Below are 15,876 nucleotides of genomic sequence, written 5' to 3'. Positions count from 1 at the left end.
ACAGGACGGAGCACTGCTCCGGTCAGGGGTCACGACCAACTGCTATGGGCTATAGGCTGAGCACCGAAGCTGAAGTGTAGTTGGTAACTTACCAGGCCGCCAGTGCGCGTCCTCCTCCTCGATACTCCACTCCTTCGTTCCTATGGGCGCACGCACGGGACGTAAGTGGCGTCCCTGCGTGTGCTACCTTTTAAAGTTAACGCGGGGCCGCAGAAAGGAAGCCAGGACATCCTTGTGTCCCGAAAAGATCTTTCGGGACACAGGGATGTCCCGGTTTGCCCCGCCTGGCAAACTATGGCCGCTTGCCCACAGAGGGGGCTCGGCGTGCCACCTGTGGCACATGTGCCATAGGTTTGCCATTAGCTTAGGGTGCTCTTAAAACAATCATTTTTCTTAAACATTGTAGTGCTTCAGAGAGTTAAGAATTAAGGAAGCAGCTCTTCACAGCTTCCCACCTTAACTTGACTGATAGGTCTCTCATGTAAAGAGGCTGGCGGGCTGTTTTATTACTCCATTGAAAAATTAGCTAAAACTAGTCCATGCTCACTATATTGGGCTGTGCTGTGAGCTACGTATGTTTTTCCCACCCATGACCGTTCTATGATCCACCTGCATGCTGTACTTGTTGCCTTCACATTTATACACTTTACTCCCCATTGGTGGGTAGAACGTCAGGTTTTCTTGGGTTTCTTGATTAGTTGGCCTGCCCAATCATTTATTAAGAAAAATCTGTTTTAGGTAGGAAACCACTTCAAAAGGAACCTCCTATCAGTTTTATACTTCCCAAACCACATGGCGCATGAAACTAATGTAGGCAGTGCACTGCTGAGACACTATGGGGGACAGTTATCAAAGCATATAGTAGGTTTTTTTTGCTTAAAATGGTCGGAAAAAAGTCGCACTTGCGACTACTCTCTTTTTTTCTGTGACTTTTTGTTTGTGCAGTGTCCTAAGCAAAAAAAAAATCTTGCTTACCAAAGTAAAAAGTGATTTTGGACTTGCAGTGGTCAGAGATTTATGAAGTGCGAAAGTTGCAAAAAAGTCGCATCGCATGAAAAAACCTACTAAATTTACTCCAGCTCAGACATGGAGCAGAAAAAGCCACTACCAAAGCAAAAAAAGAAAAATTGCTTATGTGAAAGAAATTTATCAACAGGCTGAAAGCAGTTGATAAATAAGTCGCACCTAAGCAAAAAAATTGTAAGAAAAAAATAACAAAAAAAAGGAATACATAAGCAAACATTGATAAATGTCCACCTATAAGTTACTCTCATTACTCTTGTATGCCCTCAGTTTTCAAACTAGGATTACTGTAAAAGAAACAAGTGGATCAGAGTTATTTATAATGTCCCAAAACTGTGCCCGCAGTTTGGGAAATAGCTAGACTAAATACATAAAAAGGTCTGAAGAATTTCCCATAGACATGAAAGTAGGGGGCGTGGCGGGACATCACTAGGGACATGGTCGTGACTTCACGTCCCCCGTCTCGGTGGCAGCGCCCGGCACAGAATGCCGGGGGCTGCACCGGGATTGCGGAGGTAAGATGTATAAAGCCAAATACCCCTTTAGGGTACTTTCACACATAACTGCTGATTAGAAGCTGTGTTCAGTCATTTAGTTTACATTCAAATCCTGCGCATCAAATCTGCGGACATGTGAACGCACCCTTAATGTAGATTGCAATTTTTATGCTACTGAATCAAATGAAAAGCTCAACAATGTAATCCTATGTAACTTTGATATGTATCATAACTGGCCATTCTTGTTGAATATTTGTTCAGTGAATTTTTTTTTGTGTATTTCAGTTTCTGGAATGTTGGAGCACGAGACCATTCAGGGGGTCTCAGGGGTGAAACCTACAGGTTTACGAAAGAGGACGTCCAGTATAGCTGATGAAGGAACATACACGTTGGACTCCATAGTGAGGCAGCTGAACACGTTCCATTCCATAATGTGTCAGCATGGTACGGATCCAGAGCTTATAAAGCAGGTGGTGAGGCAGATGTTCTACATAATTGGCGCGGTCACCCTGAATAATCTGCTGCTCAGGAAGGACATGTGTTCATGGAGCAAAGGGATGCAGATCAGGTAAGGATGACTGTCACATGATCTGTTCCCAGAAAGCTGAAAAGATGGTCTATCTGCAAAAAAAAAAAAAAAAATGTTTCCTTTAACAAAGCCTTGGAATAAAACAACAGTGTTGTCTATTTGGCTCCTGTTGGCCCCTCTTAGTGGTAATAAAGGCAGGCCATAGATCAGGGTTTCACTGCATAGATTGTATATTAGTGTGTGAGCTGTCATCATCTCTTCTAAGAGAAGTTATAAAGGGCTGAGGGGGTCTCATTTACTGATTGGTGGGGGTCACACAGTGAGAATGTCTGGTGTGTTTCTCTAGGTTTAGTTTCTATTTGTCACTTTTGGTTTACTGTTCTGTCACTATTTCCAATAATCACTGAATGTGGCCTAGGTTTTAGAAGTACTTGGATAGCTTTGCTAGAGCACTGTTAGTTGGATTAGTTTTTTGTTCCTAAATTTTTAAATCTTCTTCACAAATAATTGGCTTAAATTGGCACTGTCTTTTTAACATCTTGGGGAAAGGGAGGAGTGGCTGAAGAGAAAGAATCTGTTTCCTCTTTCTCTCCTCCATGATGTCAACACAACACATCTAGTGGAGATTAGAGACCTTGCGCTTCCGCTTGAGAATGCCCCACAGATGCCCCACAGATGCTCAATAGGGTTGAGATGTGGTGAAATTCTTGGCCAGTCCATCACCTTTACCCTAAGCTTCTTTAGAAAGGCAGTGGTCATCTTGGAGGGGGATAAGATGTTAGATCGCGTATTGTATTCAATTATTGTCCCCATAACTTATCTTTCTTTAAATTTAAAGGGTACTCCGTTAAAAACATCTTATCCCCTATCCAAAGGATAGGGGGATAAGATGTTAGATCGCGGGCATCCCGCCGCTGGGGACCCCTGCAATCACCGGGTCGGCACCCATCATTCGGTGAACGGAGCGAACTCCGCTCCATGCCTGATGACTGGCTATGCAAGCCACCACGCCCCCTCCATTCACTTCTATGGGAGGAGGTGGGACGACTATGTACTATCCATCACGCCCCCTCCCATAGACAGGAAGCTTCCATGTTCCAAACGCCAGAGCTGCCGGGCCAGAGATCGCGGGGGTCCCCAGCGGTGGGACGCCCACGATCTAACATCTTATCTCCCTATCCTTTGGATAGGGGATAAGATGTTTCCAACAAAGTACCCCTTTAAATTTAAAGAAAGATAAGTTATGGTGACAATAATTTAATACAAATAATATGTGCCATCAGTGTGTTTGTAGATTAGGACTGTTACATTGGGACAAGTGTTCTATGTGGTTCAGCAGAATATATTGCTTATATTAAGTCCAGTTGTTAAAGAAATCAATGAATTTCTACCATCTTTCCTGAGTTTAATATCAAGTTGATTCTTAAAGGGGTACTCCGGTGGAAAACTTTTTTTTTATTTATTTTTTTTTTAAATCAACTGGTGGTAGAAAATTAAACAGATTTGTAAATTACTTTCATTAAAAAATCTTAATTCTTCTAGTACTTATTAGCTGCTGAATACTTCAGAGGAAATTCTTTTCTTTTTGGAACACAGAGCTCTCTGCTGACATCATGACCACAGTGCTCTCTGCTGACATGTGTGTCCATTTTAGGAACTGTCCAGAGCAGCATATGTTTTTCGATGGGGATTTTCTTCTATTCTGGACAGTTCTTAAAATGGACAGAGGTGTCAGCAGAGAGCACTGTGGTCATGATGTCAGCAGAGAGCTCTGTGTTCCAAAAAGAAAAGAATGTACTCTGTACTATTCAGCAGCTAATAAGTACTAGAAGGATTAAAAAAATTTTTAATAGAAGTCATTTACAAATCTGTTTAACTTTCTGGCACCAGTTGATTTAAAAAATAATAGTTTTCCACCGGAGTACCCCTTTAAAAGACAATGAAACAATTACACTTTGCTTTGTCATGAGGATTTTTGTTTTTCTTACAAAATATACGCCTTCTAAGTTTTGCTTATGAGTGTAATACGCCCATGTCATCACCCCCTGCCAAGAACCATAGGGAAGGAAGATAAGAAGACCAGACTACGTAGACAATGGACAGGTTACACTATAAAAGACAGTGCTGTTATCTGATCAAATTGCATATGCCGGTATGCTATTTGGGAGATGCTATGTATAGGAGTGTTTCATTGTAATCTTGCCTACGGTAATTAACTAATAATCATTTCTTTTTAATTTGGTACAGCTGTTTCACGTTGTCTTTATCTTATCACAGTAATACAGACATTTTGATTTTCTGCAGGTACAATGTGAGCCAGCTAGAAGAATGGCTGCGTGACAAGAATCTAATGAACAGTGGGGCTAAGGAGACCCTTGAGCCTTTAATTCAAGCTGCTCAGTTGCTGCAAGTGAAGAAGAAAACCGATGAGGATGCAGAGGCTATCTGCTCTATGTGCAATGCCCTGACCACTGCCCAGGTAACCAGATGACTACTTTTACATATTACTACAGCTTAGCTTATAGGTCTATGGACATCATTATTTACTTAGGTATTTATTTAGTTTATTAATCCATCGATCTGTTTTATTATTTATTTTATTTTATTTATTTATTTATTATTAGGCATCCTTGTACATATAATATGGTCTCAAACTGTAAACTTGAGAAAACATAGAGACATGTGATGGTATAAGGCAGTGGTCTAAAAACTGGGGACCTCCAGCTGTTGCAAAACTACAACTCTCAGCATGCCCGGACAGCCAGCGGCTGTCCGGGCATGCTGGGAGTTGTAGTTTTGCAACAGCTGGAGGTCCATAGTTTTGAGACCACTGGTATATGATTATGTCCAAATCTAAGTAGTGGACAAGCTTTGGGTAGAGGAGAATTACCAATTGACCTTCCATTAGTAAGGCTGCATTCACCTCTCATGTTTTACATATGGGTGCCGGATCCGACTGGGGGAAGGGAAAACCGGGCGCTCCCGTACCCCAGCCGGATCAGCCCGTAAATCTTAAAGGGGTATTCCAGGCGAAAACTTTTTTTTATATATCAACTGGCTCCAGAAAGTTAAACAGATTTGTAAATTACTTCTATTAAAAAATCTTAATCCTTCCAATAGTTATTAGCTTCTGAAGTTGAGTTGTTGTTTTCTGTCTAACTGCTCAATGATGACTCAAGTCCCGGGAGCTGTGCAGTTCCTATGGGGAAATTTTCCCATCATGCACAGCTCCCGGGACGTGACATCATCATAGAGCAGTTAGACAGAAAACTTCAGAAGCTAATAACTATTGGAAGGATTAAGATTTTTTAATAGAAGTAATTTACAAATCTGTTTAACTTTCTGGAGCCAGTTGATATATATAAAAACGCTTTTGCCCGGAATATCCCTTTAATGAGCCGACCGGAGTCAAACGGTGACTCCGGTCGGCTCAGTTTTGACCCGTATCCAGTTTTGTGACCGGACCTAAAACCGTAGTATACTACGGTTTTAGGTCCAGTTGGGAAACTGGATACGGGTTAAAACTGAGCCGACCGGAGTCACCGTTTGACTCCGGTCGGCTCATTAAAGTAAATGGATTTATGTGCTGATCCACCTGGGGTACGGGAGTGCACGGTTTTCCCCTCCCCCAGCCGGATCTGGCACCCGTATGTAAAAACCGAGATGTGAATGCAGCCTAGGAGGGATTGTGGTATAGTAGGGTGACATTGTATCATGCTATGTTGTGCACCCCTTGGTGGCTGGCTATGCTTGCAGTTCTTATTCTCTTAAGGTATATCTTGCCTTTACTATATGTGTACCATGAAATATATAACATAAGATGTTGTCTTTACAGATTGTGAAGGTGTTGAATCTTTATACTCCTGTAAATGAATTTGAAGAGAGGGTACTAGTATCATTTATACGCAACATACAGGTAAAGTGCACCTTTTCTTCTCTCATATTTACTGTAAAATAGGGACTTACGTTCAACATTAGACCCCAAATGAGACAGACACAAACCCTTCGGCTTATAGTGTCCATCCATTGTTACATTTCTGCATACCTGATCTGAGGATCAAATGAGAAAGTGAGGCCAGGGACACACGGCCAAATGTCTGCCTGGAAAACACCGACAGTTGTTCGCACATTTGAATAATCCGGCGGGCCCTAGGACCGATCAAAAAATGCGCCCATCTCATAGACAGCAGTGCATTTCCGAGGGGGATATGCAGAAAGAATAGACAAGTTTGTTCTTTCTGCGGATACTGGAATTGGAATTTCCACGGCAGAAACATCTGCCATGTGCACAGTGCAGCAGAATCCCACTAAAATCAATGGGACTCTGCTGCAGCGGAATGTCTGTGCGGAATATTCCTGCAGACATTCCGATGTGAACATACCTTAACTCCATGCAGAGTACTATGCCCAGAGGTTTTGTGCATGGGTTCTAGTCTAATTACACCATGTAGTAAATACTAAATGTATAGAAATATATGGCTGGCCACAGCTTCCCCTTATGATAACAGCTGCCAAGAGTTTCTAAAGCTCAACCTGCATCATCCAACTGAACAGTGGGGCAACTTTGTTTTTTTACATAAAGACATTTTTTAAAGGGGTATTCCAGGAAAAAACTTAATTATTTTTTTATTTATATATATCAACTGGCTCCAGAAAGTTAAACAGATTTGTAAATTGCTTCTATTAAAAAATGTTTAATCCTTCCAATAATTATCAGCTGCTGAAGTTGAGTCGTTCTTTTCTGTCTGTCAACAGTGCTCTCTGCTGACATCTCTGCTTGTCTCGGGAACTGCACAGAGTAGAAGAGGTTTGCTATCGGATTTGCTTCTACTCTGGACAGTTCCCGAGACAGGTGTCATCAGAGAGCACTAAGACAGAAAAGAACAACTCAACTTCAGCAGCTCATAAGTAATGAAAGGATTAAGATTTTTTAATCAAAGTAATTTACACATCTGTTTAACTTTCTGGAGCCAGTTGGTATATATCATGGATAACCCCTTTAAATAGAGATAGGATATCAGAACTTGTAGACGCGGTGGATGCACAGAAGAAGAAAGCCATGGGGGGGAATTTATCATTGTTGTCTGTGGTAGTCGTGTTTTACAGTCAATAATTTTTAGCTGTGAAGGTGCTGACATATGTCATATTTATGATATGGCACAGAACAAATTATAAATTTCTCTGTGCAATACACAGCTAGGAAAAATTACCTCAGCACAGTCAATTTTGAAAGTTTCTGTGATAAGTGTTGTTTTACTGTATTGTATTGTTGACCCTCTGCTGATCCCCATAACTTTTTGTGATCTGTAGTTTTTAGTGGTACAACTTTTGCATATATGTGATGTTTTGGTCACTTTTTTGCCGTGATTTTGGGATATGATTTCACCAGAAAATCTGCAATTTTGTACTTTGGTATTTTTTCATATTTACGTTGTTCACTGCAACATTTTACTTAAATAGTTTGGAGATTTCCGCCCGTGGCTATACCTAATATGTTTAAATATTTAATTGTTTTTTTATTTGTACAATGGGAAAAGAGGGTAATTTTTTTAGGGGAGGGGCTTATTCACATTTATTAAACTCAGGGGGTGCTGGTACCATATAGAGAGAGAAACCTGTTAGGGAAACAATCCCCAACCTATGACTCTCCGCCGGGAGATTCCATGGTGAAAATGAACCAAAAAAATACAAAATAAGGACAAACAATAAAAACCAGTTAAAAAGGCCCAAAATGTAATAGGGCAATCCTTCCACTAGAGGGGGCAACAAAGCAAACCCTCTAGTGAGCACCCACCCACAATGCTTTATAAATAAGTACAATGCTTCTCCACATGACCCGAAAATGTATAATATTGTACTGGTATGTCCTATTGATTATAAATAGTCCACAATAAACTGTAAGCCCCTAAACAGGACAACGCCGAACCCAAATAAACCCCTGTCCCAGCAATAACCCTCAGGATCTCTGACGGAAATTCCGCCCGGAGATTCCATGGTTTGAACCCGGCCTAAGTGTTATTAAATAAGAAGAAAGTGATTGTAATAGGTGTAACATGCTAAGTAAAAACAGCAAAGCCCAAGAGCCTTATACCTAAATATATATCAATAAAAAAAGACTTACAGTAATGTCCTTTTTGTTTCTTCTAGAAAATGTATAATACTTTGTCTTTTATTTACAGATGCGTCTAAGGGACCGGAAGGATTCCCCTCAGCTGCTAATGGATGCCAAGCACATCTTTCCAGTCACTTTCCCATTCAACCCATCATCCCTTGCTTTGGAAACCATTCAGATCCCTGGCAGTCTCAGCCTAGGATTCATCTCTCGTGTGTAAATAAATCATCACTGATCTTACATCTCTTAGACCTCTAAGTAACACTGGAAGCATTCTGGAATTCACCATTGCATCCTTAGATACTAAAAGTCACATGTCTCCTGTGAATTGTACATCATGTATAAGAGACTGCCAGACAGGTGGCGTATGGTATCCATTAACTCAAATTGTCTTTACCACCCGCAGTTTTGGGGACTTGCCTTGGTCTTCAACCGGATGTAAGATTTCCTAGAAATAGTATTGGTTGCCTTCCTCATATTAGAAGCACGGATGTGAGGCAGGAAATGTATCCATATCTGAGGAGGAAGGTATAGCTTATTGTGTTAGGCTAAATAGTGATAGTCGATATGATGAATATCGATGTGTACATCACTGTATACACACAAAATAGCCAAACGACATCCTTATTTATGTTAGGGGTATAAAAATTAATAAAGTCTATCAAAGTATTAGAGAAATCTCAGCTTACCGTGTAATGTAGATGTTTCTTAGCACCGTGGTTTACTATGCATATTACTGTGCTGCTGTGTTTTGTGTTCTTCTGATGTTCCAACATCCGTATTAGGCACTACAAATAAAATCCTCGTCTCTTTATTATCCACTATGTTTACAGTTCAATGTGATCTTTGGTAGGGGGAGCCACAACGACTTACCTGGAAAGAAGGAAGCGGCAGCTTAAGCACATGACGATAGCTGATAAAATAACAGTTTTTAATGAAATAAAATGTTTAAAAAGCCTTAAAGAATAAATAGGATCTCATTATCATGTATAGTCCTTTTATGGATTTTTTTTTATGTCATATTTGAGTGTTTAAAGTTCATCACAGTAGGATTTGCAGCTGATGGGTTTAATGATTTTTGCTGTGTTTTTGGTGTTTCTATATTCCATGCTGATGTTCTGTGCATATTATTTATTTCATTATATTAGGAATGTGCTACATCCGAAGCTTGTGCTACCGGAATGGTTTCCTGGTACGTCACTGGCGTCAAAGACGGCAATGCCCTGTTGTTACACCTCCTCTGTTCCATATTAGGGTAGAGTTTTGAGCATGTTGGAGACACTATTGCACTAGATTATGTTCTGCTAGGCCACTTTATATGTCTTCACATAGCTGGATCAGAGCACTCTAGTAGTAAATACATCTCTAAACTTTATTTAAGCCTTTAGAAGGACTGGGCCATTGATGAACCCTACTCATGGGATTTTCTACACAGTAAAGCTCATGTTCTGTAGAATATATCTCTGCAGAAGCAAAGCACTGTATTTATTAAAGGGTCCAACACCGTGGCCAAAGAACTGATTTTTGTTAAAGGAATTTCTCATGTATTATGTTTATATATAGTTTTATGACCAAATATTTATTTGCCGTGTAAGATGTCTTTGCACTCTGAAGAGGAGTCATTTTATTCTGTAGAGTTCTGAATGCTGGAAGATTACAGTGGAAAATGCCATAGCGTAACATTCTTTTCCACAATTGAAAATGGCCTCTAATTAGATTTAGTGATGCTAGAGTATATATTGCTCAGAACAGGGCAGGTCCCCATGTGTTTGGCCTAAAGCAGGGTTGTTTATATTCATCTGGTCTGCCTTTCTGCTCGTTCCATTAAAGCTCTTATATGTCTTCAATCATTTATGTGCTGGTTTTTATTATATTGAGTCTTTTGATCATGTCCCTTTTTTATGCCAATATCTTATTTCTGTTCAGTATTCATGTGTATTTGTTGTAGCCCTTCTCTCGAATAAGGTGCTTGGAGACACCCTGTTACTACTGATCGGGTGAGTTTCTCACAGGAGAATATTGAGTGCTTTTTTAGATTTTTGCCTGAATTACAAATGGCATTCAGGGTGTGCGATGTTAGTCTAATGCATGAAGACTAAGGCTGTGTTCACATCTGCATCAGCATTTCTGCCAGAAACCTCCATCATAGATTCTGTTGACTTTTTGACCAAATTATGGACTCTCCAGAAGAACCTATGCTCCCATTATGAGTCATTGGGGGTCTATCTGACTCTGCCTGCATCCATTGTATTGGATGTGGTGAGGAAAAATGACCTTAGGGTAGGCGCTCAGGAGTCCGGAGAATTTCACAGCCAAGTCATGGAAGTGAGTTAAATTCAGGCTTTATTTGTTCATAGCATCAATAACGCATTTCGGGGTCATCATGCCCCTTCTTCAGATTGACAGATTTGTCATTCTGAAGAAGGGGTATGCTGACCCCGAAACGCGTTATTGATGCTATGAACAAATAAAGCCTGAATTTAACTCCCTTCCATGACTTGGCTGTGAAATTCTCCGGACTCCTGAGCGCCTACCTTAAGGTCATTTTTACTCACCACATCCAGTTCACCAACAGGATTTCCCTTCGGATCCATCCTGAGACCTTTGGGCCTGCACAGAATCCTTCTTTTACCTCAGATAGAGGTTACATGCGTATATAATATACGCTCCAGGTGAGCAGCCATCTATCAGACCCCCTATCTACCCCACATTTTGTGGTGAACCCCACTAGCTCCCAGGGTAATGCACTAGGCGCCTTTGTGGGCCTTTCCCCTTCAAAGTGGAAAAATTTTCTTCAAAGTGGAAAATGAAAATTAAATAGAAAGAAGCATATTCTTCAACAACATGCAATTGTAAAGTCACTCCGCATACACCAATCTATAATACATCAAAAGTTTCTTTGACGAGAGGTACCCCTTAAGTACATGTTAGTTCCATGTATGACCCTTTTCCACTGGCAGTGTGTGGTTGTATTTATGACAGGAAACCACAATGCAGATGTGAACAGAGCCTAAAGCAGATAAAATTATATGTGTGCTAGAAGAAATGTCATCTACAAAAAAATTCATCTACTTTTTATTTGACGCTGTTTGTAGATTGTTGTATCTTGTTATCCAGTTATATCTGGTGATAGAACGTTTCTTTAGGCAAAATAATTTCCAGTATGTTGTAATTGTGAATCCTTCCAGTACTTATCAGCTGCTATATGTTCCACGGGAAGTTCTTTTCTTTTTGAATTTCCTTTTTGTCTGACCACAGTGCTCTCTGCTGACACCTCTGTCCATTTTAGGAACTGCCCAAAGCTGGATAGGTTTGCTATGGGGATTTTCTCCTATTGTGGAAAGTTCCTAAAATGGACAGAGGTGTCAGCAGAGAGCACTGTGGTCAGGCAGAAAGGAAATTCAAAAAGAAAATAACTTCCTCTGGAACATACAACAGGTGATAAGTACTGGAAGGGTTAAGATTTTTAAATAGAAGTGATTTACAAATCTGTTTAACTTTCTGGCACCACTTGATAAAAAAAAAATGTTTTCCAGTGGAGTGCCCCTATAAAGGATATCTGTCCACAATCTAGATCAGTGTTTCCCGACCAGGGTGCCTCCAGCTGTTGCTAAACTACAACTCCCAGCCTGCCCGGACAGCTGTTGGCTGTCCGGGCATGCTGGGAGTTGTAGTTTCCCAACAGCTGGAGGCACCTGGTTGGGAAACACTGATCTAGATCTTACTGTATACAGAGAGCACACCACATCTAACAGCACCCTCAGGTGCTCAGCCCTGCCCCATAACATAAAGGGGTTTGCCCATATCCTCAGGATAAAGTATAATAATCTTATATCTGAGACCCCCCACAATCTCCAAAAGGGAGAACAGAGTCTCCCCCCAAGAACAAGGAACAGAGAATGGAGAGGCAGTTCTGTGTGCACACCTGCCGCTCCATTCATTCTCTGTGCAAGTTGCAGAAGATAACCTGACACTGTACTTGGCAGTTCCCATAAAGAATGAATGGAGCAGTGGTGGATGTTCGCTACCACCACTCTGTTCTCAGGAGAGACTGGGTTCCCTGTCTTCAGAGGAGACTCTGCTTCCTGCTCAGGGGATAACTTGTATTTGTGGGCAAACCCCTATAATCTGAAGCAGGAATTGCATTAAGGGAAAACTACTGGTGGACCACTTGGCACTTCTGACTGCTCCCTAAAACATAAGGAACAGCATGAGCCTCCTTATTTAAGGGAAATCTGTCATCAGGTTTATGCTGTTCTTGTTACGGCGAGCGCTCCGTCCGGTCACACTGGCCGTGAGCGCTATCTCCATCTGTCCTCCGGCGCATCCGGGATTTGCATCGCGGGACGCGCCCGCGTGCGAATCTTGGGCCGTCATTTACCTTCTTCTTCTGCTGTTCCCTCCATACTCTCATCACCGGCGCGCGTGCCCCGCCTCCTAGGGCGCGCGCCGGAGCTCGAGGATTTAAAGGGTCAGTGTGCCCTTGATTATTGTTTGCACCTATCCCTTCTCTATCAGTATGTGCACCTCCCACAACCCCTTGCCGGATCTTTGTCTGCCCAGTGCCCTAGAGAAAGAGTGTCTTACCTTACCGTGTTCCTGACCTACCTGCTCCGTGAGCTGACCTTGCTCCTGTGCCGCCTGCCTTCTGACCCCTTGCTACGTCACTGTTCTCGCTACTGTTCCGCCTGCCCTGACCGTCTGCTATCCTGACTATGAGTTGTCATATTTCTTCTCCTCAGCAGCCTGTGTGGACGAGTCGTGTCAGGGGTAGCGACCTGGGTGCCGTCTGCCACAGCAAGTCCATGCCGCTTTGCGGCGGGCTCTGGTGAAAACCACCGGCACCTTAGATTCCACTCCCTGACACGACCCAAGTCATCATCCACACAGGCACAGCAGATCTACTTCCTCCTTGCCGCTTACAGTTCTGTTCGTAAGCAGCATAAAGTATCATCTGACACCCTGCTTTTTGGGGTTGAGGAGATAACTATGCGTGTATTGCACTTTTAGACAATCTGACTATCATTGCCACTTTTTAGCCTGCCCTGAGAAAGGCTTGCATAAACCTGCAGACTGATCCCCTTTAAGAACATTCTTGGTTTTGAGGGGAATGGGGAGGGGTTTCATATACTTACCCTACTTGAAAAAAATACATTTACACATGGATTTACACATACTGTGTAAAACAGAGCCTGTTCTGTTGTTTTTGGCTTTATGGTCACCTAGAAACCTGGTGGGACCTTCACCTATGAGACATTTATGGCATATCCTGTACATATACTATAAATGTCCAGATGGCTATACCCCTTTTAAAATGTTGTTTTGAGGACAATTTAGAGCCCCTCTCTAGTGGGCATTTTGCATATTTCCTAACTCAAAGGGTTCTGTCCCAGTGTGGAGAATGTATAATCTAAGCAGCATTTACTTTTGCACTTATACAGGGAATTAAATGTATTACTTCTTGCAGTCAAGCTGCATGTGCTGTGTAGACATTGGCCATTTTATCACACTGGGAAGAACTAGGTTTCCACGTACTTAATAATCTCAGGAGCTCTTCTGTACAATTGTATTGGATGTGTAGGAAACCGCCTTCCTCTGGCAGCTCAGAACATTATGTCCTGGGGACTTGGTATTCATTGTGTATGAGTTATTAGAAAATTGCCTTTTTAAGAAACTACTTAGGCAAAAGTCACTGCTTCTTTTGCATGGATATATTGTAGTCACGGTGATATTGATAACAGCATACCTATAATGCAGAGAGCTTTCTCTAATTTCTGTCACTTATATGGAGGTGTATCATATTCCTTACTGAACTAACCAAAAGAGGACAGGTCTGTTCATTCAACGTGTAACTTATATTACTCATTATATGGACATAGATTGTTTAAAGATGTCATGACTCCACTAAAGCCCAAGTGCTAACAAGTGATCTGTCTTGTGCTTAGCAAATGTTTGCATCATTAACACTGTAAAGAATTAGCTATCACTGCAAATTGGAGAAAATAAAAAATTGAGAATATGATGTGGTGTCTTGTGCTTTCTTGTACAGCGTACATACACAGATGCTTCTGCGGCAGCATATCTTTTAAAAATTCCTGGGCAACTTCAGAGCCCAAGACTTTCCTCCAGACTATCTCCATCTACATACTTATTAGCCGGAAGGTCCATGCAAGTCTTAGGGACTTCTGGAAAATCTGTATCCAGATCAATATAGTCATGGGCTATAAAGGAGAGGAGGAGGATTGGCTGGAGAGAGCCAGAAGCAGACAGAATGAAGACAGACTACACAAGTCACACTGCTGCTTCTTCGGGTGTACCATAAAGACATCGTTTTGGTTCTTCCACACCCCATCCTACTACTGCCTGTAATATGATGTAAAAAAATTAAAGAGTGAAAACGCTTGGCACAGGTCACAAAAACATATTAATAACTTTGTGCTCTGTTCAGTTGGAGTGGCAGCAATGCCACCAATACACAATCCATGCTCAGCTGGCACCTCTGAGCAATATCCAACAGGGATGTGGCTCCAGTAAAATAGCAAATATATAATGAACATTATGCCACCTTAAAGGGGTACTCTCCTGCTCAGCGTTTAGAACAGACTGTTCCAAACGCTGGAGTTTGTTCCAAACGCTGAGCAGCGGAGTACCCCTTTAAAGTTATGTTAACATACTGCCCTACCACATTTACATGCATTTTACCCTTGGTATATGCCCTAGGAGCCATCAACTGGCCCTCATTGGCACAAATACAATGATCAGGTTTTGTACCTTAAAATTTCTATAAAAATTGAAAAGGGATATGCCCTGAAACAATCCCAGGAATTCCCCACTTTGGCTGTAGTTAATGTATAACACATGAAATATCTATCTTCTCGTAAAAATATAAAATATTTTGTTATACTCACTATGTTAATATTGCTTTGGACAGCTTCTTTGTTATTTAGCGTACTGCTGGAGACTCAATTACATGACAATTGTTTTCATATCCTGTTTGTGGACCGAGTATTGTGTAGTGTTCTTTATGATATCATTATGGAACTGTAGTTTGTTTTTGGATCCTCCCTTTTCCTTTTGATTTGTCTTATTTGATTTGAATGAGAAAATCTAAAATATTTTATCATAAGAATGGACAGTACAGGCTATGGCAGATAATTAAAGGACGTGTAAATCTTCATTTAGTGTACCTACTAACACTCAACTAGAATATCTGGTCAAAGAAGAAATTCTAGTCTTACCAGAAACTCTAAAAGCGGAAGTCCCTTTCTTAGTAAAACAACACAATGAGCTTTACCTGTGAATTTAGACCTTCATTTTCATGCACTCTCTTAATGTCAGGTATACAGAGGGTGATACGACGCACAGGTACATGACCCTAAAAACTACATTTCCATACGTTGCTTATGCTAGAAGTTTTTTGTAAACTTTTTGGGGAATGTTAAAGGGACTTTCCAAGCAGAATATTTTTTTAAATGCTCCTAGGTTCTGTAATAACAAAAAATAAGCCATACTCGCCTACCCCATTTCCCCACTGCTGCTGTTATGACAGTGCCTGGTCCTCTTTCTGCTTCCATTGATGTTTAATTCTGTCAGGAAACCCCCACTTTTCTCATCAATTCATGAATGTAACAGGAAAGAGTAAATGTCACAAAATATTGTGCAAGTGAGTTCATCCAGGAAGACACCCAGGTGTCAAAGAAACTGTGACAAAAATG

At 41.2% G+C, this 15,876-nt stretch overlaps 1 protein-coding gene across 1 annotated transcript in view; it reads left to right on the top strand.

Annotated features, from left to right (window-relative positions):
* Positions 1–10,456, top strand: part of LOC130368538 (unconventional myosin-Va-like) — a 180,422-nt gene extending 169,966 nt beyond the window's left edge. The window contains exons 36-39 of the mRNA XM_056572330.1: positions 1,806–2,088; positions 4,354–4,528; positions 5,885–5,965; positions 8,229–10,456. Of these exons, the coding sequence (XP_056428305.1) occupies positions 1,806–2,088; positions 4,354–4,528; positions 5,885–5,965; positions 8,229–8,381 (692 nt within the window). The 3' untranslated portion in view covers positions 8,382–10,456. The remainder of the gene's footprint in view (positions 1–1,805; positions 2,089–4,353; positions 4,529–5,884; positions 5,966–8,228) is intronic.
* Positions 10,457–15,876: the final 5,420 nt, after the last annotated feature.

The sequence above is a fragment of the Hyla sarda genome, chromosome 4, assembly GCF_029499605.1.
Source record: "Hyla sarda isolate aHylSar1 chromosome 4, aHylSar1.hap1, whole genome shotgun sequence".
NCBI classification, from domain to species: domain Eukaryota; kingdom Metazoa; phylum Chordata; class Amphibia; order Anura; family Hylidae; genus Hyla; species Hyla sarda.
The sequence above is the reverse complement of the archived record's forward strand: the minus strand, read 5'-3'. Positions and strand labels throughout refer to the sequence as shown.